The following is a 24696-nucleotide window of genomic DNA, read 5'->3' on the forward strand; positions in this document are numbered from 1 at the left end:
AAGCTGAAAATAAGCTGATTCCATAAGATTAAATAACTGGTAAAGATAAAGATTTTATGACTGTTATTTAAAATATTATTGGTCCTTTACTTAAATGCTTTGTTTTCCAGATTTCAAAAAAAGTCTTTCTTAAGCAATTTGGTAAAATAGAGTTATGTAAACAAAGATAAAAACATATTTCTTCTTATTTAATTTCTCCAAAAATTTAAAAACTATTTGCAAATATTTTTATGGCAATATGGTTATTTACAAAAGTCCAATAAAATCTGCTCTCTCTTTACAACAAAATACAATTGAAAACATTGCTTATACTACCAAGGTGCCAAGGCTTCGATTAAAATGTCACATTTGAAAATATGCCTAAAATTCCTGACCTCAAGAGTTCTCGTTCTTACAATAAGTAAATAAAAACTGTCACTTCCTGGAAGGCCCAGGAACCTTAAGACAGTATGTAGAGGACTACGTGCTCGCAAACAAGACGTTCCCGATAAGTCCTGCTCTTGCAAACGAAGCAGGGTGGTCCTTCCCTGCAAACAGGGAGGACAAAGGAGCCAGCTGCAAACAGCAGACCCTGGGGACTGGTTTATGTATAAACATCTTGAAAATCCAGAAAGTCAGGGAAAGGTCAGAAAAACAACGATGTGTCTTGTGACTTGGCAACATTCCACAAACGACTATATAAAATAAAGCAGAGCATGCCGTTCAGGGCGGCCGCCATGTTTGTCTTGTCCTGTGTTGTCTTGTGTGTTCATTCCTTTGTTTAGGAAACACGCGGACCCCAACACAGTAAGTAAACTCTAAAGTTGGCCTTGGTTTGGCTTCCTAGCTTCAAGAGATTTTTAAATCCAGGGTTTCTATATGATCAATTAAAAATACATTTACAAAGAAAAGCTACAGTATACCTGTTATTAGATTATAACTATATATATATATATCATTTTTGTGCTATTGTTATCTATCTATAGGCTAGACTAGGTCTTAAATTGTTCTAGGTTCCTCCAATTCAACTTTCTTCCATAAAAGTGGCAAAATGAGATCTGCTCTGTCCTTAAAGCTCTATAAAGTAATGCTAGGCAAGTTTTAAAGAACAACTCTCATGTCTGGTATATGAAACCCAGAAAGTTCACAAAACCACCTGATGCCATGATCAAAGATATTCCAACTACAACCTAGGACAAAAAGTTGCTGTTTTCCACATGAAACAACTTTTCTTGAGATTTTGAAACAAGATTCCATATTATTATGAGACTCTTACACCTCTCAAGACTGCCTTTTTCATTTGACTAGATAATGGCATAATTAAAATTTCAGTCAGTAGATTCTGTTGGTAACTTGATATATCTTGACCTAAAAATCCTTTTAATCCATATTGTGAGCAGCTCTGACAATATCCCTTTCACAACTTTCTGTTCAAATTGTACTGGCAATCTTTTTGGTAAAGTTGGTATTCTCTGTTTCAATTCAACCCAGTCATAAACTATTCCTCAGTGGCTATAACAAGTCTGACCAGAATATGTTAGACTTTTAGATATGTTTTGCTGGTTCAGAATTAGGTTTAAGCTTTCAAGCTATTATTCAAGCCGGATTTATTATATGTTGCTGATTGTTTTTTTTCTATGATAATTTTTCAGCTTTGTTCCTATTGCCTGTCAAACCTTTGTAAAGCCACTCTTCCAACAGTATAATATTAGTGCAATATCTCAAGATGATTGTTGATGTCTGCCTATGGACAGATAAAATGGAATATGATGCTGGACTCCAGCCAAATCTGCCCTGAGAACAATTTTCTTTCTGGCCCATTTGTTACTTTAACGTGGTCTGAGTCTCTGATGACTCCAAACATTTCCCCAGACATGGGACAGAGACAAGTGGGACAGGTTCATCTTGGCACCAAGGGACAATTAATCCTAACTGTAAAATGATTGATTAGTGATGCTTTCAGATAAGGATGCTGATCAAAGGGGGGAAATGTGAAAGCTGATATTCTAAATTGGGACATTCTTGTCATAATCAACTGGAACAAAGTCTACAAAAGCCAAGGGGAGAAAACACTTAGGGCACAAAACAGGGCTCCAAGAATGTAATTCTCTGCACATACTTGACTACTGGAATTGCTTGTGGTAACCTGAAACCAGTTTTATCTATAGCTTCTGAGATAACTTGCTGCAACTCTAGAATGAATTTTGTCCACATGTGTCACGCACCCATGGGAGCTAGCAAAACTTTCTCGAAAAGCAATACATAAAATTTATCTTTTCTTAATAAATCCTCTAATCTTGTCTTTGTTCTTTGGACATAATCAAAGACCACTGAGTCTGCAAGTATGCCATGAATTGCAATTCTTTCTTCCCAAATAAAACATGAAATTTAGAAATTTGTCTTTATATCTTTATTTATACTTCAAATGCATTTCATGTTTGCCATTATTTTTATAAAGGGGTAAAGAAAACAAGAAATTTAGTGTCCAATAATATGCTATACTAAAAATAAATAAATGTTATACTGTTGTTCCAGTATTTAAAAGCATAGTCATTTCTTGTTGTTTTATTTTTAACAGTTATAGGTTAAATGATTTAGCTTTGCCAAAGAAAGGATTTTTTCTTTTTCTGAGAAATAAGAGGTGATAAACATTGTCTAATATCACTGAGGGATCATAAAAAGCAAGAAAACCACACTCCGGATTTGGCAGCAAATATGTTATTGGTCACCTTTACAGGAGAGGATTTAGAAGAAAAGATTACCAAGCAGTACTTCTTCATAAATACTCAGCTATAATTTAATTTATCTTTTCATTATTCCCACAAAACTCTGGGGAAATTTTTTCTTCTTCTTAATTAAAAAAATGTCCTCCACCTAGAGTATGTATTCCAACACTTCTTATAACTGGGACAGTTCTTTCTTAATTAATATCTCTCTGTGTTGGTTCCTTGCTCCTCCTCTTCATGGAATACTTCACCCTATCATAAACATGAAGACAGTAAACATATTTCTTTGATTCTACATACAAGAATATCATTTTTGGCCTCCCTTTGACAACAAACTCCTCACAAAAGTAGTTTGTGCATTTTCTTCACTTATGATTTATACTTTTTTAAAATTCCTATAAACTAATTTCTGTTTCCACCACTCTACTGAAAATGCTCTCCAAACATTAACAGGATGACAGGGTTTTTGGTCATATGTATTGGCTTTGTCTCACTCATCATACCCCCATGACCTTTCTGAGACATTGATGCTGACTTCTGACATTCCCACTTTTTCCTGAAAGTGTCTACGCTTTGGGAGGCTGGCACACTGTATTGCGTGATCTTTCTGGTAACACCTTTCTTCTCTTCACTAGCTCTTTTGCTTTTCCAAGAAGTTGTTCTCAGTTATTTTCTCTTTTCTTATGCTCATTTTTTTAAAAGTAATTTCAACTTTTATTTTAGATTTCAAGGGTACATGTGCAGGGTTGTTATCTGGGTATATTGTATGATACTGAGGTTTGGGGTACAAACGATCCCATCACCAAGGTAGTGAGCATAGCACCCAATAGTTTGTTTCTCAACCCTTTATCCCCCCTCTCTCTCCCCTCTCTAGTAGTCACAAGGATCTTTGCCGTCTTTATGTCCATGAGTATCTAATGTTTAGCTCCCACTTATCACTGAGAACTTGCAGGATTTGCTTTTCTGTTCCTCCACTGATTTGCTTAGGATAACGACCTCCAGCTGTATCAATGTTGCTTCAAAGGACATAATTTTATTCTTTTTATGGTTGCATAGTATTCCATCATGTAGCTGTACCATATTTTCTTTATCCAATCCACCACGGATGGGCACCTAGCTTGTTTCCATGTCTTTGGTATTGTGAATAGTGTTGTGATGAACATATGAGTGCATGTGTGTTGTTTTTTTAGAATGATTTATTTTCTTTTGGATAAATACCCAGTAATGGGATTACTGGGTTGAATGGTAGTTCTGTTTCAAGTTCTTTGAGAAATGTCTAAACTAGTTTCCACAGTGGCTGAGCTAGTTTACATTCCCATCAACAGTGTGTAAGTGTTACTTTTTCTCAGCTTTGAAGAACTCTTTCTTTCCTTTGTCTTCTACTCTAAACCTCTCACTTCATAAACACAAAACCCAGCCTGAGATTCAAAGTGAATGTTCCCAACTTACAAGTATCTATAGAAAATGCCCATGTAGGGGCTCCACAAGCACTCGCCCTACATGAATTCCCTTTGCAGCTTCCAGTTAATCACCTCCATCCTGTCATGCTTCACACCTTGTGGTTATACAGAACTAATGTCATCAATATCTACTATTTTCATATGGAACAGTTTTATGATTACAAAGGGCTTTATAATACAGCACAGAGAGAATGATTATCTTTTTAAAGCATAAGCACTCACAGGCCTGAAGGAATATGTAACAAAATGTCATTAGTAGTTTTCTTTGTTTTTTTTTCTCTCTTTTTTTTTTTTTTTATTATACTTTAAGTTCTAGAGTACATGTGAATAACGTGCAGGTTTGTCACATATGTATACTTGTGCCATGTTGGTGTGCTGCACCCATCCACTCGTCAGCACCCATCAATTCGTCATTTATATCAGGTATAACTCCCAATGCCATCCCTCCCCCTCCCCCGCCCATGATAGGCCCCGATGTGTGATGTTCCCCTTCCCGAGTCCAAGTGATCCCATTGTTCAGTTCCCACCTATGAGTGAGAACATAGGTTTCAAAGCTGAGTGATTTTTTAAAACTTAAAAAATAATTTACTGAACATTAGTCATGGCTCTAAATACTTTGGAAAGTAATCAATGTTAATTTATTTAATGTAAATATCACAAGGTCATTACTTTCTCTTTATGCCACTTTTATGTTGCTCCTACTTTTATTTTATAATACATAGATTTTTATAAAAGATTTTGGTTCTAACTCCTGATTCTAATTTATTTCTATGTAATTTCACTCTGCATGCCATTATAAGACTAACAATTCCACCTTCTTCTCAATTATGGCCTCAGGAATCCAAATTTCACTTTAGTCTTCTAAGCCCCCATTCCTGAATGTAAAGAGTCACCTTCTTTTGGCTGTATCCTACTACTGCCGCTTTGCCACCTTCTGCTAGCCATGTGACTCCTGGAATGTCCTCACCTTTCCCACCAATGCTGTGCTCATTCCTGTCTCTGGGCTAGCTCATAAATACAGCTATCATACTGAAACCGGACTAAGTAGAAAGCATCACTTCTGTATCACGTAACACATATGCTAGGTGAGTATGATGAGCTTCACTCAATAGATAAGAAAATTAATGTTCAGAAACATTAAGTAATTTAAGTAAAGTTTCACCCCTAAACAAGGGGCAAAGGGAGTCAAATTCATGTATCACTAGTATAAAGACAACACTGTTTCCATCATACTTTATAGTAATGTAATCTTATATCGGCTGCTCTTACACAGTTGACTCTTGAACAACACAAGTTTGAACTGGGCAGGTTCACTTATACCTAGTTTTTTGTTTTCTTTTTTCCAATAAATACATTGAAAAGTTTTGGGGGAGATTTGCAACAATTTGAAAAAAACACACATGAACTGTGTTGTATAAAAATACATAAAAAAGAGGTCTATAATAACTGCATAAAATACATGTAGGTGCTAGTCTGTTTTGTCATTTGTTACCATAAAATATACAAATATATAAATCAATTATAAAAAGATAAAATTTGTCTAAACTTCCACTATAAACACTTCCAGATCATACAAGGTGCCATGCACAGTCAAGAGAAAGGTAAACAAATGTAAAGATGCAGTATTAAATGATAACTGCATAAAATTAACTATAGTACATACTGTACCACTGTAGTGATTTTGTAGCCTCTCTTGCTACTATTGTGATGAACTGAAATTTTGTGAGTATCTGCTTAAAATGCTGTGTGACATTAATCTCTGCATGAGCAGTTCGTATGTCCAGTAAATTGCATATTTCAGTAAAAGGTGATTTTTTTGTAGTTCTTATTTATCATTTTCAGTGCAATACCATAAACCTTGACTAAAATGATGGGACCAATATGATATGAAGTGCCACTAGTGATGCTGGAAATGCTCCAAAGAAGCATAAAAAGTCACAACATTACTGGAAAATTTGAATTGCTTGATAGGTACTGTAGATTGAGGTCTGCAGCTGTGGTTGTCCACCATTTCAAGGTACATAAATCCAGCATAAGGGTAATTATTCAAAAAGAAAAGGAAATTTGTGAAATCATCATTGCAACTACACCAGCAGGAGTGAAAACCTTGTATTTATTGCAAAATACTTTTTTATCTCATTTCGAAAATGCAGCTTTTATGTGAGTGCAGGATTGCTATAAGAAAGTTTTTCCTATAGACTCTAACATATTTGAAGAAAAAATGAAGTCATTATATGACAACTTAAAGAAAAAGAAAGGTGAAGAATGTAAAGTTGGAGAATTTAATACCAGCAATGGATGGTTTGATAATTTTAGAAAGAGATTTGGCTTTTAAAATGTCACAACAAAAGGAGAAGAAGGTTCAGCCAACCAAGAGAAGGCAGCAGACAAGTTCACAGACACCATTAAGAAGAGCATTGAGAAGAAAGCATTTCTGCCTGAACAGGTTTTTAATACGAAGGAAAGTGATGCATTTTGGAAAAAGAATTATACTACAAAGGACATTCATTAGTAAGAAAGAGAATTGAGCCCCGGAATTTAAGCAGAAAGGGACAAGCTAACTCTACTATTCTGTGCAAATGCAGTTGGGTTTACGACCAGGACTCGGTCGAAGGATTCGGTACTATCCAGAAACATTTTTGTAGAAATGAAAAAGCAAAACAGATAGAAATTACAATCCATTTATGTAAAGTTACACTTCTCCTAATCCATTTGCATTTATTCCACCTCTTCGACTTCTGCCACCCCTGAGACAGCAAGAGCAACCCGTCCTTTTCCTCCTCCTCTTCAGCCTACTCAACATGAAGACATGGATGAAGACCTTTATGATGATACACTTCCACTTGATGAATAGTAAATGTATTTTATCTTCCTTATGATATTTTAAATAATATTTTCTCTTCTCTAGTTCACTTTATTGTAGGAATATAGCACATAATACATATAACCTACAAAATAGTTGTGCATCAAGTTTATATTACCAGGAAGGCTTCTGGTCAACAGGAGGCTATTAGTAGTTGAGTTCTAGAGAAGTCAAAAGTTACATGTGGATTTTCAACTGCATGGGGAGTTAATGTACCTAATTACCACATTGTTCAAGAGTCAACTGTATATTCCTGAATTTCTAGCTTAAATATATAATCTCCATTAACTTTTCACTTACTGCTACTTAGGAATGGATATAGGAATGGCTCCTCTCTCTAACTTCCTAGGGAACTTTTCACTAACATCATTTCCTTGTAGCCATCTTTCAATAGCTCATGTCTATGTCCCTGATGACACTCTTTGAGAATGGAAATAATATCTTACCCCTTGTTTGTAAACTTTGCATCACTGAGCACAACTCCGGACATATGGTAGTGACATTAGCATGATACATGTTTTCAATAAGTTGATTGATCATATTTTATAATAAAAGATGCCTTAATGCTGATTGATCTTTCATAATAGTAAATTAAAAACAAATATCACATAAAAGTAGACATATTCTTTCCTCCGCTTAGTCTATTCTGCTATTAATACTTATGTTTGCATTTAGATTCTTGTATTGTGTTTTTCAGTTCTATCAGGTCACTTATGTTATTCTCTCTACTAGCTATTTTGTCTGTCAGCTCCTACAATGTTTTGTCATTATTTTTAGCTTGCTTGCATTGCAGTAGAATGTGCTCCTTTAGATTAGTGAAGATCAATTTTATCCACATTCTGAAGTTTGCTTCTGTCATTTCAGCCATCTCAGACCCTGCTCAGTTCTGAACACTTGCTGGAGAGGTGATATAGTCATATTAAGGGAAGATGGTACTCTGACTTTTTGAGTTTTCAGCATTCTTGCACTGATTCTTTCTCATCTTTGTGGGCTTATCTACCTTCAATCTTTGAGGTTGCTGCCCTTTGAATGGAGATTGTTTGTTTGTTTGTTTGTTTTTGTTTTTCTTTTAACAGTCTGGTTTCCTTGCCATAGTGTTTCTGTAGTTTGCTGGGTGTCCACTCCAATCCCTAGTCACCTCAAATTTTCCAGTACCTGGAGGTATCACCAGTGAAGACCGCAAAATGGCAAAGACGACTGCCTGCCCCTTCCTCTAGCAGCTGCGTCCCAGAGTACAAGAACAGACACATAAGCCAATAGATTAGAGAACCCAAGAATAAGACTCCACACCTACAACTATCTGATCGACAAAACTGACAGGATTCCCTATTTAATAAATGGTTCTGCGTATGGCTAGCCATACGCAGAAAATTGAAACTGGACCACTTCCTTAGACCATATGTGCAAGTTAACTCAAGATGGATTAAATACTTAAATGTAAAACTTAAAACTATAAAAAGCCTGGAAGACAACACAGGCAATACCATTCAGGACATAGGCATTGGCAAAGATTTCATGATGAGGATGCCAAAAGCAATTGCAACAAAAGCAAAAATTGACAAACGGGATCTAATTAAACCAACAAGCTTCTGCACAGCAAAAGAAGCTATCAACAGAGTAAACAGACAACCTACAGAATGGAAGAAAATTTTTGCAAACCATGTGTCTGACACAGGTCTAACATCCAGCATCTATAAGGAACTTAAACAAATTTACAAGAAACAAACAACCTCATTAAAAAGTGGGCAAATGACATGAAAACACACTTTTCAACAGAAGACATAAACATATGAAACATACGAAACATATGAACATATGAAACATATGAAACATTATTTGTTCATATGAAACATATGAACAAATAATGAAACATATGAACAAATAATGAACAAATAATGAAACATATGAACAAATAATGAACATACGAAAAAAGGCTTAATATCAGTGATTATTAAAGAAATGCAAATCAAAACTCCAGTGAGACCATCTCACACCAACCAAAATAGCTATTATTAAAGTCTAAAAATAACAGAGGCTGGTGAGGTTGTGGAGAAAAAGGAACGTGTATACAAAGTTAGTGGGACTGTAAGTTAGTTCAACCATTGTGGAAAACAGTGTGTTGATTCATCAAAGACCAGCGTGGCATACCATTTAACACAGCAATCTCATTACTGGGTATATAAACAGAGCAATATAAATCCTTCTGTTATAAAGACACATATACACATGTGTTCATTGCAACACTATCTACAATAGCAAAGACATAGAATCAAGTCAAATGCCCATCAATGATAGACTGGATAAATAAAATCTAGTACACATACACCATGGAATACTATGCAGTCATGAAAAAGGATAAGATCCTTTGCAGTGACATGGATGGAATGAGGGGCCATTATCCTTAGGAAACTAAGGATAAATTTATAAGTGGGAACTAATTGATGGGAACATATGAACACATAGAGGAGAATAACACACACTGGGGTCAACTGGAGGGTGGAGGGTGGGAGGAGGAAGAGGATCAGAAAAAATAACTAATGGATATTAGGCTTAATGCCTGGGTGATGAAATAATTGTTACAACAAAACCCATTACACACGTTTGCCCATGTAACAAACCTGCACATCTGCACATGTACACCTGAACTTAAAATAAATTTTAAGTAATAATAAAATAGACATAAATACTTATTGTAAACTAACAATAGGAAATTGTTAGTGCATGTTACTTTTTCTATTATATATCATCAGTAAAATAAAGCATAAATACAATGTTATGCAAATAGGAAAGGACAACGTAATGCACCTATTTTGTACACAGTTTTTCCTTTTCTGAAGATATATCTAAAGTTCAGTTGTAACTTTTGATGTAAACACTCAATATACCATTTTATCTCTATTATGTTTTCTTTCTGCAGTTTAAAGTTGTTCAACTTTTCTGTTTTTTTTTTTCTTTTTTTTTTGAGACGGAGTCTCGCTGTGTTGCCCAGACTGAAGTGCAGTAATGCAATCTCGGCTCACTCAAGCTCCGCCTCCTGGGTTCACGCCATTCTCCTATCTCAGCTTCCCCAGTAGCTGGGACTACAGGAGCCCACCACCACACCCAGCTAATTTTTTTGTATTTTTAGTAGAGACAGGATTTCACCATGTTAGCCAGGATGGTCTCAATCTCCTGACCTCGTGATCCACCCACCTCGGCCTCCCAAAGTGCTGGGATTATAGGTGTGAGCCACCACGCCTGGCCTCAAAATTGTTCAACTTTTCACTGATCTTCCAAAGAATGCATATTTTAAAATTACATAAAATTACTTCAAATGGGCATGCTCACTCATTAAAAATAAGAAAATAACTTAAACAATTTATTTTGGTCTAATGGCAGTGCTCTTAAGAGAAGTTACTTTAATAATTTAATATTTAACATATACATAGATGGGTTAATTACAACAATTGCTTAAATATAGGCTCAGATTTGTGCAAATGAATACATGCAAAAATTTTTAGACCAACAGCGTGAATGTCTGCTTTTATGTAGTATCACTTTCACTATACAGAGAGATATAGATACAGATAGATATAAACATATAAATCTCCTTATATAGATATAAAATACTTGAATTAGGATTACCCATAGAAAGACTATAATGGAAATTTTCCTTAGGATTTACTGTCTTCCTTTTTTACATTTTCCCCTATTCTATGCTACTCTTCCACTCAACCTTCATCACTTGCCTTGAGTGCCCTGCTAATCTCTTGACTTCTTCCCTTGCCAAACCTGTTTTTAGAAAGTCTATTTTAAAAGTACTTCAACTTTCAAATTAATAGCCAATAGGTCAATGGATTACATCTCCATAAAATATTTGCACATTTAATTGTGGGAAAGAAAAGTGTTTAATTTGTTAGGCTGGACCGCGTGGGCCTCCTTTTTTGGAGATCAAAAATGGTTGAAAGTAGGTAAATATAGGTTCATAAATATCAATGCATGATAATAATAAATTGTGGGCATTTGTCACACTCTGTATGGAGCCTCTGACATTTAAGGTGCCCTCTTAGCATTTCATAAACAGTGTTCAATTGCCCAGTAAATAAACAAAGAGCAGTGTATGTGCTAATGGTTCTAGCGCTTTGATAAACTTACCCAAAATCTGCTACCAGAAAGCAAGGAATTTTTGTTAACTTTAGCATACATTTAATTTTATTGCTTATTACTTGTAAAATATACAGCATGTAGCATCACTTTTTTTTTTTTTTTTTAATGTTTTGGATGTCTAAATGTTTTATCCAGCCGTGATTGTAAAACTGTAAAACTAGCTTTGTTCCAACCAAACAGAACATCTCCTTGTATGTAAATCTTACAAAATACCCTTACCTGCTTTGGACATCTTTTCATCTTTTTTAGTTTCAGGTTCTGTGGTAAAACATACACATAAACATGTACAAACAAAAGGGGAAAAAAATAACATTTGAAAAGTAATCAGTACAAAGTGGATTAATAGGTAGGCTTCACTGATTTTTCTTGTCTGTTCTCAATTTCAATTATAGTTATATACTGTTATCAAAATATTAATGGAATAGGTATCTGATAAATTATAAAGTAACTTAAGCAAAAATACTTTGATTTTAATATCCAGTTTGCAAAAATGTTTCATGCTAATCAAGCAATTTGGCTTCTTGTCTTTAGTAAAAGCCAGGACTTACAATTTATGCTTTCTCCAAATATTGCAAATTTAAAAATTAATAAAAATTGCTCAGAAGAAAAATGTCATCAATTTTCCTAATTTGACCAACTTAAGTAATTTTTTTTTGACTACTATACATTTAATTCATGGGGCTCCACCTGGTGGTTAATATAATTATTGTTTTCCTAGTATTTCTATTAGTATTAATTTTATAAAATAAATCAATTTTACTTAAATTTAATATAATAATATCAACAATCAGTGAAGTATCTTGTTCTCTTATTGTCCTGGGACAGTGTCTTTTGTCCAGAAATTCTGCATTCTAAAAACACCAGTATAAAATAAATTCATAGCTTCTTTAAACTATTCAAGTAATATTTATAGCCCCACCTTAATCAATAAGATACTTGCCTATATTTTCATGTTGCCAGTCTATCCTCTTATTTAACCAACTTTGCTTAGGCTTTATAGTTATCTGTTCTTGGTACAGAGTCTTCTTTTGATTAATGGAAGAGTTCTGGTACATTATAGTTTTCCTCCCTTTAAACAGCAGAAAAACTGACCTAGTAGTTCGAATACCTATGAGCATAAACTACGAATAAGGGATAATGCTACCAGCTTTATTTGGGTTTTAGCCTAGCCATGTCTCATTTTCTGTAGCTATAATTTAAAAAACTAATTTGTTTAACTGCGGAATTGTATATAATAGATAATGTCATAGGCTTTTACACCCTACTCCCTATAATACTTGAAAGCAAGTACGGAATGCAAGTACGGAATGCAAGTAGTATTGGTGCTATTAACGCACTCTGACACTCTGGCACATATTTCTCCCCTTTTTTTGACACATTCACTTAGCTTAGTAGATATACCCTATTTTAATGTTTTCTATGTGCCACAGTATTATAGAAAATTTTGTTATTGTCTGTAACCACTCTTTAGATTTTAAGCTTCATTAGTGCAAGAACTGTGTTTTACTACTCAAATATCAGCACTGGGTGAAATATCTGACATGTGGTATATGGTCAACGAATATTGTTGAAGGAATGAATGAGTGAAATAAATGGAATATATAGGAAGACTAAAGGCTCCCTGTTGGGTATCCATAGTCCTAGAAGAAATTGATTCATCTTGTGCCTCTAGAACTAGAGATAAAAGTTCAATGTCGCATAGCTGTTGCATTTACATTTTATTTTAGAAACTTAAAAAAATAAGTGATGTCTTTATGTTTCCAACGACAGCAAATATGGCCTCCAGTAATTCAATGATATCTTCAATTGTTGGGTTTTCTGATGCTATGTTTTGTCTCAGTCAGTTTAGGCTAAAGTTAATTCCTACTTAGTCTACAATAACACAGTTCTCTCTTTTGATGGTGAGTTCTGATGAGATTTTGGCTTCTTTGGAAAGGAAACAACTTTTATTTTCTCCAACAGTTCTGTCTTTATTGTATCTATGCTAGGTCAACAGTACAGTTTAAACTTTCAAGCAAATTAGCACAATTCTAGTAATGAGATTTATTTTTTCTGGAGTACTTATTATGGCTCAAGTGCTGGTCAATTGTTAACTTGCGTTATTCCATTATTTTATGAAGTACATGCTATTTTAATCCCCATTTGGTAGAGAAGAAGTGACTGAAGCTTACAGTTCATTCAGCTGCTAAGTGGCAGAACTATGATTCCATTTTCCCAACCTATTTCCCTTCACCCGGGTCATATCCCAAGGTCTGGATAGAATGATATTGGTCTCCTTCTTTGTTCTGTTTCTGAAGTATGGCTAATTTTGAATATTTGGATTTCTTAGAAACAAATTCCCGCAAATTTAAATCTTTTCTTCCAAGGACACAGTTCATTAGCATTTTGCTCATCAAGAATAGGTATCTATTTGGAATAGCCTTGCTTCCCACTCTGCACATGGCTCTCACTCCTCTCAATCACATTGTTATTGCAATCTTGAAATCTTCTCAGACTTAACGTGTGTCAAACGATCTTTTGGAAAAAATAAAAATTGTGGAGTATATTTTTATCAACTATGGGTACAATACAACCAGAACCAACTTCGGTCTTGTACACAGAATTTTGTAAGCACTCTTATGAAAAGGTGCTATCTAACGTGTGGCTGTGGGCCCTCTTTCTAGAATAGAATTACTGGCTTTAGTGTTATGTGAACAGTAATGCTAAACATGACCTTAGGATAAGTTCTTTTGGTGTATGAAGAGTCAGTTTTTGGGTTCTATAATCTGATTTTAAAAGCAAGCCCATTTCCTAAGTTCTGTGACCTTGGGCATTACATAAAACCCAAGTCTTTATTCTGTCATTGCTAAAGTAGAGAAAATAATGTTGTAAAATTGATGTGAGAGTTAGGAGTGATGTATATAAAGAGCTTAGCTATTTTTAAATTATGCTCATAAACTCAAATTGTATGAATTGTATGATCTTTCAAAGTAATCTTCTTTTTTTAAAACAGAATTGGGACTTTACCCTTGAATATTCGAGGCAGGAATTGATATGTGAGAAATAGGCAATGCATTTTCTAAGTTGAACAACTCTTTTATTAGGCTACTCGATTTTTAAGAACTCAGTGCACTTATTTTGTAGATGGTATTTCTACTGACAGTAAAGTATTTTTTGAGCCATATGAGATTGCAGTTTCTAACCATGATTTATTTCAAGCCATATAAAAACAACTATATATATATTTGCATATGTGTGTATATATATAAACTTTGTCTATATATGAAGCTCAATAAAAAGTTATAATAAGATGCTTCTGGAAACTAAGGACAGTTGTTAATTAATACTGGCCATTGGGACTGCGAGTTCAGAGAGGCGGCAGGCAAGCATTTATTTTTCATTCCTTCTTCACTGTTTAATTTTTTTCTACCACTAATTACTATTGTAGAATAATAAAATAGCTAATTTCTATAAACATTTGCCACTGAAGCCTTTCATTTTGGGCTACACATACAAGCATTGCAGAAATATGGAACCAAGAAGTCCCCATGCTAAGTTGTTGAGGCAGGCAGCCTGCATTTCCTATGCAGCACTGCCTTTTCCAGGCTGTTGATTTCATTTGTGAAATGTAACTTGCTAATGGGCCTGGGGAAGGGAGCTTCATTAGTGATTTTTCAATGCTATCAATAGTGTTTTTAAGTAGAATAAGCAAACCAAAACTTCAGCATGCAAGTGCTTAAGTCAGAAGGGCAGCAGTGGAGACCAACTCTGTTTAGGAGTCTCCGCTTTGTCTTCATAAAATGAAAAGAAACAAATTTATTCAATATATAAATCCCAAGAATCTGCATTCTTTTCAGAATGCCTCTATTTTAAGTGCTTTGCAAGGCAAAAGCTAAATATCATTGATTTTTTTCTCACTTTATTTTATTATTATCACAGTTGCTTCTTTAGCACATAGATATCTTACATGTGCAATAAAATAAAGTAATAATAATTATTATTTTGCACCAATGACACTTTGCATTTGCCACATGGTAATCTCTAAGGTAAGTATATTATATATGTCATCTATATTTTATTTATATAATATTAAACATTCATTTGTTTATTAGCTCTCTAACCCCAACAGCGTATAAACTTAATGAGTCCTGGGATGAATTTTTATTTTCCCTAATACATGACAGTGCTTAGACTGTTCTTTGCACCAAAGAGAGATCAACAAATATTTGTTGAAAAAATGGACAAATTACACAATCCTTACATACCACTTCTATGTGGTAAATGTTATTATTAGACTCAATTTACAGATAGCAATACTGAGACTTAATAATATGTTTAATAATATGTAAATATACTTAATAATATGTTTATCCCTAGTAAGTGACAGAACTGGGATTCAAATTCTGTTTTCAAAGTTTTAAGCTCTTAAACACACTTCTATAACTAAAGTTGCTACAGATAGAATTGAAAGCTTTGAAGCACTGAATACATGAAAACTATGTAGCACACCACATTCTACTTCTTATAAGTAGTCTGTCTATATTATCTATGTTGTATTATCTACACAAATGACTAATAGTCATTGGGATTATAATGAACATATACAATATAGTCACAGAGGTTTCTACTTTTTGCAAGCCAGTCTTTAAATCATAAATCATATTATATAGTTTCCTATGTTGAGCTGGTAAAACTAAGTAGTCTGAGCACTGATAGAAAACGAATAACTCTCTCACACACTCCTGGAGTAGTATTCAATATTTAATGACATGGGATGATGTTATATTTGAAAGCAGTTCACAAAACCTACTCCTGTAAAATATATAAAGGAACATTAGCAGTGTTATCACTGGTCAACCACAGGTGAGTTTTAGTACGAGGGGGTTTGGAAAACATGGTGGCTAAGGACATAGGTCTAAAATCAGACTTGCCAGACACCAGCTCTAGGTGGCAACTGTGTGACCTGGGCAAGTAACTCTCAGTGCTTCCATTTTCACGTTAATGAAAACAGGATTGCTGTGAAAATTAAACACTACACGTGAAGTACTTAGAATGGTGCCAGGCACAGAGCAAACAGTGGATGTCAATCATTTCATTAATATTTTAAACTACTTTTCTCACACTTTTATAACACAATTTTAAATACAATATGTATTTTAAAATAAAAACAAATTATTTATTACAAGCAACATTAATACATTTATTCCAAATCCATGGCTTTTCCATCATTTGAACCTTTTTTATTCAGGATCTACTGAATATTTCGACTTTGATGAAAACCTGCTACTACTACTACTACTTGCCATTACTACTATTATTACTACTACTACACAACTACTACACACAAAGACATGCAATTTCACAACTTTGTTGTTGTCCTAACTATATTATTTAAAAGAAAATGTGATGCAATGTCCGTGTGCCTGCACACACACACTCACACTCTTCCACATTCTGTTTTCTGCATGAGAAAGTATTTCATGGAATATAGAAATACTGTCACTCCAAATAGCTTGACTTCAATACTTCAGATATGGGATAACCCTCCCTAAATAAGTCTTAAGAGGAAAGCTTATTTTGCAAAGATTCAGTCTGCTATTCTAGATGGTATCTGATTTCTTCTGCTGCAGACACAGTGCTTTGTGATCTAGATAAATATAACTGCGAAAAAGACAAGATATGACTGCCTTTGAGTTTGATTTTGAACTTCTTCACTTCATAGATTGTCAAAAGAAGAAATTGTTCTAACTTTGGGTGAGGTCACACAGCGAACCAACACCCAACGTCTGCTACTAACATAGCTTTTCATCTTATCTGGCTGTACATTTCTTTACTTCAATATTCTACTGACTGTTTAACATTTTCCTTTCTCTTATTTAGCCACATCCAGATGGTCTTGACACTTCATGCATTCTCTATGCTCCCATTTTTCCTGATTATCTTTCTAAATTAGTACCATCTTTGCTCATGAATTGAGGAATCCTTCCATGCATAATAAAGAAGCAAGGTGATGATATTCTCAAGTGATAGTTCAACCTCACTCATGTCAAGGAGTTGCAGAGATCATTTTTGCCACTGCAGTTGAAGGAAAACAAACAAACAGGCAAACGCTAACCAAGCAAACAATTCCTCAGTTTGAAATTTATTTCCTTTTCAACCAAGTAATCTAATATGTGGTCTCTGAAACTCTCCAAATTTCCGTTTTCTTACCTTTTGAAATGGGAACATTATAATTATCTCAGGAATTTGTGGCTAGAATTAGACTGAATAATTTAACAAATATTTCCTGAGCATTCAAGTACTAATACTGAAATAACAGATCTCCATTGATTGGATGAAAATTTGGCCTGCCTTACTGAAGTGAGCATTGGCGAACACTTCACTTTTCCCCTGTCCCAGCTCTTTTTTCACTGTCTTGTGAGATCTTTGAAGACAGGAAATTTGTCTTTTCGTCTTTGGAACCTCACTGCCTAGAACAGCCACAGAACATTATGTGAACACTCAAAAATTGTTATGGATATGTAACTAAATTAAAATGCTGTTTCAAAATGACAGGAAAATCAAAATGCTAACTTCCTTTTTAGAGTGTTTAAATCAAAATATGAAGCAGAATCCCTGTCTCACAATCCAAAACACTTACATGTGTGGAAAAACACATTAGAACTGACACACCAGACATTGAACCTTGGTGCACATTATCTTCAGATATTTATATTTAATTTGTCTGCCTGGTAAAACTATTCAGAGTGGCTACATGAACTAATTTATTTATTGCTAGTTATTTCAGGAGGCAAAAGCCTCAAACTACCAACATCAGTGCTTTTTCCATAACACATAGGCACACACACAAGCACACCTCCACACACGCATGTTCTCTGTCTGTGTCTGTCTCTGTCTCTCTCACACACCTCTCAGACCCATTAAGTCAACAACAGAAACAAAACAAAAACAATTGTGCTTGATAAGTTTCTGTAGGTGTAGTTCTAAAATGACTCCAGTTTGTAATGCAGGCGCTTAAGTCATGACTCGATGTTTTATGCCTGAGTCCTGATTCTGCAATCCTTCCTTGGCAACATTCCCATAGGAGTTTGATGCTCACAGGAAAACTTTGCTGAGTGGACGTTAGAAACACAAAATGGGCCCCAGGGTATTCTCTCTTTGCAGCACAGAATAAATGCATACATTGTCCCTGCCTTATTCTGTCATCATTTTATTTTCATGGTCTTTTGTCTTTTGTATATGCTAAATGCAATGTACCACACTTCTGATAGTGTCATTCTGCTTTTATCTGTTCTTTCTTTTTTGCCTACTTATATGTGCCTCATTATTCTTTCCTTCTCTGAAGCTTCCCAATGTGAAGAGTGGGCATTTAAATAGGTAAGATATAATTGGAGGTGGCTGCATGCATTTGTAGGTCCCTCAGAAATTGTCAGAACCAGGTCCTGTGTTGTTATTTGAAGATGGCAGATGGCAGGTTGGAAATATTTCAACTAATGAGCCTGCTGACTTTAAACCATTCAATGAGTTCAGAAAGTTGTGCAAAAGCCTCTTATCAAGGTAAATAAGCAGGCATTCCTTAGTTTTTCTTTACTGAGGGGAAGTCACTAGACTCTTGCTTGTTTTTCTGGGTACCAGTATTGATTTTCTTGAATTTGAAGTAAGAATAATAAATTAAGTAGATAGAAGGTCATAGGTTTAAGTATGAATCATCTGATATCTTGTTCAAAAATGTAAAAATAATAGATGACTTACAGTAGAAATAATATATTTTTTAAAATGTTAATGGACAGAAGCCAGGTGTGTGGTGCATGCTTACAATTACAGGTACTCAGGAGGCTGAGGGAGGAGGATCTCTTGAGCCCAGGAGTTTGAGGCCAGCTTGAGCAGCATAGCAAGACCTCATCTCTTTAAAAAAAAAAAAATCCCTTCAAGGAGAGAAACATATTAGAACATATGCATAAAATAGCTTGGAGTGATAAGAAGGGTTGCAGTGAGATAGTGACCCATTCTTTCATTCAATTCTGCCTTTTTAATGAGAGCTGACATTTAAAAAATACCAAGGAAGGAATATTGGAGCTCTACGCTTAGACTTGCACGTGTATTTCACATACACACAGCTGTACACACATTGTTGTTGTATATTAACATTTTGGATGAAGAAAGTAAAAATTCTCAGTGTACTTTTGTAAAGCCAGTGCTTGCAGAGAAAATCCTGGCCCCCTCAACTACTTTTGAAAATAATACATGACCTCTTTCCATCCTATCAACTTGGCATTTTGGCATAAAGGACATAATAAGAAATGTGTCAGCCTGGAAATTCCTGCCTAAAGTGAAAGTGCTACTGTTATGGGTCCACCTTTCACTTTCACAATTCTTCAGAAAATGAGTCATCATGGATTTTAAAGGCATCTTCTAAGATTTTATTCTTTAGAATCTTGATGGGTCTTTTTTTAATTAATCAACAGATTATCTGTAACCTTCCTCCATTCCTAGCAAACACAATAAAATTATTACAAAGACAAAAATTTTGACTATGAGTTAGGATAAGTTTTGCTAATATATTCCAATATTGAAAAAAAAGAAAAATAAGATTATTTTTAGTGGTTATTAAGTCTGATACTAAGTAGCTAATTCAGCATAAAAATCTTAGACAACCATTTGGTCTTTGGGCATCAGTTTCTTCACTGTTAACATGACAGTCGTAATATTTCTCCTTAAAATACTTCAGGGCAGAATTAAATCATGCTAAGAATTTGTATTAGAGACTAGGCACCAAAAAACTCAGAAAAAGGACAGAAAAATTAAAATAGTAATGTTGATTACTAAACCAAATATTCTAGACCCAGTACTAGACTATGAAAATGTTTTCCCGTAAGTTCTAATATTTTGTAGAGGATGGCAATGGCATGAGTGAAGACAACATATGTGAATTGCAATACTATTGGAACATTTAAAAATCTAGAGTAGTAGATAAAATATATATAGATTAATTGAATCTTCTTAGAGTTATCATTTTCAAAAGACAAAATAAATCCCTGTTATATCAGTTTAAACAGAATCAGAACACTAAAGACTTTGAAACTGGAATTTTTGGGACAAAACTCAAGCTTTTTATGTTAATCACTGGACACTGGAATATCTGTGGTCTCTAGATGTAGCAAGACAAAAACATTGGTTAAGTTGCTATGGCATATGTTGAATCAACTTATTTTGAAAGGTGCCTTTTGGGGTAAGTCTCTGAGACCAACTGTCTTGATACTTTCTCAAAAAAGCAGATGATACAACACATACTCCTTCAATAAATCATGGAGTTTTCCCCTGCAGGTTTGTATCTGAATTAATCAATATTAAAATAGTGTTTATAGAACCAACATTGGACCTTTGCAATGAGTCACAAAAACTAGTGACAACCGAACGTGCAAAATTACCAATTTCTGTAAAATAAATAGCAGAGAGAGTGATTACTAGTATTGGAATTCAAGTTTGTTGGTTGTACTCATGTTAAGAAGGTTTAGGGTTCCTCAATTTTGAGACATAACTTTATTCTCTACTAACTTTATTTCTCTTACTCTTGGCTCTTTCCATAAGAAATCTCACCTATGCATGGCATGCCCACATCTTCAAATTCAGAATACAGGCTCACAAGTGTATCTCCAACCCAAATATTTTTTCTGATACACCCAGATAGCCAGCTTCCAGCTTCCAGTTCTAAATTTCTATTAGAGTGTCCTAACAATACCTCAAATTCAGCATGGTGTAAACCAGATGTAGAGTCTTATATTCTAAGCATGTTCTTTTCTAGTATCCCATCTCAAAGTTCTATCTCACCTCAGTGTAGCATCTCATTTTGATTGAATCTGGCTTCTAACATGTTGAAGCAATTTTGAAATGTATTTCAACTTTTTAAAATATTATCAAGTCCATGACATTGAATTCTGAGTATATTAATATTTCTCTTAACATCACCTAAATTTTCTTATAGACATATACCTATTATTAATATTTGGTTTACATAAATGTCCTATAAAAACCTTATGTAGTTTAGAGAGATTTCAGCTATTGTTTCTCTATCACCTGTTTGAACTGAACTGTGTCATAGAAATAAATTGTTAGTCCACACTATAAATTAAGAAGTACTGATTAAAAATATCACCCACATTTTTCAGTGATCATAAATTTATTATTTGGTCATTTGTTCAATTAGCTATTTTTGAAATAAATAGAAACTGGCAAACTTTAAATTTCAAGTGCTTGCTTTCCTTTTAAAAATACAATCTGCAGATGTTTAAAATATCGGTTATTTTTCTTTGTTCGTTATATGCATTGCAATATACTTTTCCAATGTGTGGCTAATCTTCCTCTTCTGGATTTCCTCTCTTTGTGCCTTAAGAAATTCTACTGTAACCAAAAGCTAAATATATTTTCTCCTCTATTTTCCTGAATGTTTGAAGTTTGTCTTCTACCATCAAGTCTATTAATTTCTCATTTAATTGTGTATGATATTATCATATTATGTCTGATGCTCCTTTAATGAAACCTTTTAAGGAGCTCTCTAATTGCTAAAAGAAGAAGCGTTAAACCTTTAACCAAAAAAAACTTTCTTTTAAAGTTAATTCCTGTTACTATAAAGATTTATTTGAGATGTGACTGTTCCAAAATGTGTAAGATGGTACTGATCCCCTTTAATGAAAGAAAGCCTAATGAGATAACACCTCCTACAGGTGAAAGTTAAAGTCGCTTTGCATGGTATGATTACACTTTGCTGATAAAATCTCCAGGAGTTGTCATTCACATTCAGTATCACAGGTCCGAATTTTGGCTGCTCGTTTGGAACAAAATATAAGAAGAAATTCAATGCATAAAATTTTAGAGCATCATTAATATTCTGGCAAATTATCTGGGAGAGATCATTGTCACTCTAAATGGGAAAAATTAAAATGACTAATTAAAATCCTGACAGTAATTTAAGGGCTCAATTTCTAAAATAATAATAATAAAATGAGACTTAAAATAATTATTCTGGTGATTACATTTAGTTGTCTTTTTATACAAACCATTGTCTAGTCATAGTCCTCACTAAAAATTAGGAAGAAAATGGTACAATGAAGTAAAACTGAGGATTTAGCTAATGCATCTTCTTCAACATGATACATGTTGCCCCTGTCCCCATCACTAATATCTCTAACCATGAACCGGCTGGTGCTAGATCTGACCACCTGGTATGGGATTATGAAAAGAAGATATTTGGAAGAGTAGAAGAAGATTCTTGAGAATACATTTCCAGACATCAGAGACTAAAATAAACAAAAACTAAACTTTTAAAATAAAAATATAGATAGATAAATAATACTCCTGTCTGCACCTTTTAAAAATATTTCCACCTTATATTGGCAAAAGAAATATAGCATCATTATGTGATTAAATTACTTAATGATACCTAACCATTTCAACTTACATTGCTGTATAATATCCAAGTCAACCAACAGTAAGAAAATGTTAAAGAAATCTAGAATTTATTTAAGATGAATTAATGGCCGGGCGCGGTGGCTCAAGCCTGTAATCCCAGCACTTTGGGACGCCGAGACGGGCGGATCACGAGGTCAGGAGATCGAGACCATCCTGGCTAACACAGTGAAACCCCGTCTCTACTAAAAAATACAAAAAACTAGCCGAGCGAGGTGGCGGGCGCCTGTAGTCCCAGCTACTCGGGAGGCTGAGGCAGGAGAATGGCGTAAACCCGGGAGGCGGAGCTTGCAGTGAGCTGAGATCCGGCCACTGCACCCCAGCCTGGGTGACAGAGCGACACTCCGTCTCAAAAAAAAAAAAAAAGGCCGAGCGCGGTGGCTCAAGCCTGTAATCCCAGCACTTTCGGAGGCCGAGACGGGCGGATCATGAGGTCAGGAGATCGAGACCATCCTGGCTAACACGGTGAAACCCCGTCTCTACTAAATACAAAAATCTAGCCGGGCGAGGTGGCGGGCGCCTGTAGTCCCAGCTACTCCGGAGGCTGAGGCAGGAGAATGGCGTAAACTCGGGAGGCGGAGCTTGCAGTGAGCTGAGATCCAGCCACTGCACTCCAGCCCGGGCGACAGAGCGAGACTCCGTCTCAAAAAAAAAAAAAGATGAATTAATGTTTCAGTAAGTTCAGGATATTTTTCTTACCTTTCTCAATTAATTTAAACTTTGAATACTAAAATGTAGCACTATTTATCTGCCTGTTGGACATTTAACATAACATATATGAATCCTCTTGCAAAGCAAAATATACTAATTTACATCTTATGCCAAAATAACACACTAGTGTATAGCAATAAAGTAACTCTACCATAAAAGCTGATGAAAAAAAGTTTTAGTTATAATAACACATTTCTAAAAGAAGGCATAAGTGCCTTAACAGATTTGAAGTCATGTTGCCTTAAATATTTTTTTTATTAGGTACATATGGGACTGAGAAAAAAAATAATGTTGTGTTCTTACATTTCATTAAATAACAATTATGTTTATTTTAACATTAATTGCAAAACTAGGAAAGTATGACTTAAGGCTATAGTTTTATACATTGCTACACTCACTAATGGGGGTTCTCCATGCATCCTTCATTCCTCTTACTGATCTTTCTGTCAGCTTTCCTCTCCCGCTGATCTCCATACCACTTCCAACCCCAATCCATTTCACCAGAAATCCTTCTCTTATGAATAAAATAATCTCAGTAAGATGAGTGTTAGCACTAAGCCCCTCTACTAAGTGTGGTCAATATTTTACAGGGAAACAGACTCTTCTAACATTCACAATAGTAAGTATATTACATGGTTTTTATAATTTCAGTGACTCATTAATATGGGCACAATGGAAAATTTTTAATGTTTACTTTGACACCAAGAAATACTAGACAACTCTGAGCACAATGCCATGCCCACAGAATATAATTGGATTAGTTAGAAATTTAATGTTTTACATTGAATTTGGCAAGTCTGTTTGTGTTTTAGGGGACATAATTTGATGTATGGCATATCAGAATCCATCTTACTTCAAGCCTATCACAATGGAAAGGCTAGAGATGCATCATGGGACATGAGAAAAAGCACAGTGCTTGATTTAGGAGACTGAAGTTCTAATGCTGTCTCCACTACAAACTATAACTTTGAAAAAGGTCTTGACTATTCAGGTTTCATTTGTCTGTAAGACAAGAGGATTGGACTACAGTTTCTAAGTTCCTCCTAGCTATATGATATGTTTTGGATTCTATTATACATGAACTTACAGAATCAAAAGATTTCACTGAGAATTTTTTACTTTTCATTTTATCTTAAATCTTTGGTTTCCATGGCTATTCCTAAGATTCCCCTTTGGATATTTATAAAATGTAGATTCCTCCATTTCACTACAGACCCATGGAGTCAGAATAGTGTGAGACTTTTTAAAATTTTTGCAGTATTTCTGATGCAGCTACACTTTCTTTTTTGTTTCATAGCACAATTTAGAATTTAATGATGGAATATAAATATTTTTTCTTTTGCTTAAAAACATATGAAGGCAAATTAAA

The 24696-nt window shown here is 34.6% G+C and overlaps 1 protein-coding gene across 1 annotated transcript in view; it reads right to left on the minus strand.

The window, feature by feature from the left end:
- The window catches only part of TRDN (triadin), a 431045-nt gene that overhangs the window by 96713 nt on the left and 309636 nt on the right, over positions 1 to 24696 (minus strand). Inside the window, exon 24 of the mRNA XM_033234448.1 lies at positions 11394 to 11432. Coding sequence (XP_033090339.1) covers positions 11394 to 11432 — 39 coding nt within the window. The remainder of the gene's footprint in view (positions 1 to 11393; positions 11433 to 24696) is intronic.

This window comes from Trachypithecus francoisi, unplaced genomic scaffold (genome assembly GCF_009764315.1).
Source record: "Trachypithecus francoisi isolate TF-2019V2 unplaced genomic scaffold, Tfra_2.0 Lachesis_group15, whole genome shotgun sequence".
Classification (NCBI taxonomy): domain Eukaryota; kingdom Metazoa; phylum Chordata; class Mammalia; order Primates; family Cercopithecidae; genus Trachypithecus; species Trachypithecus francoisi.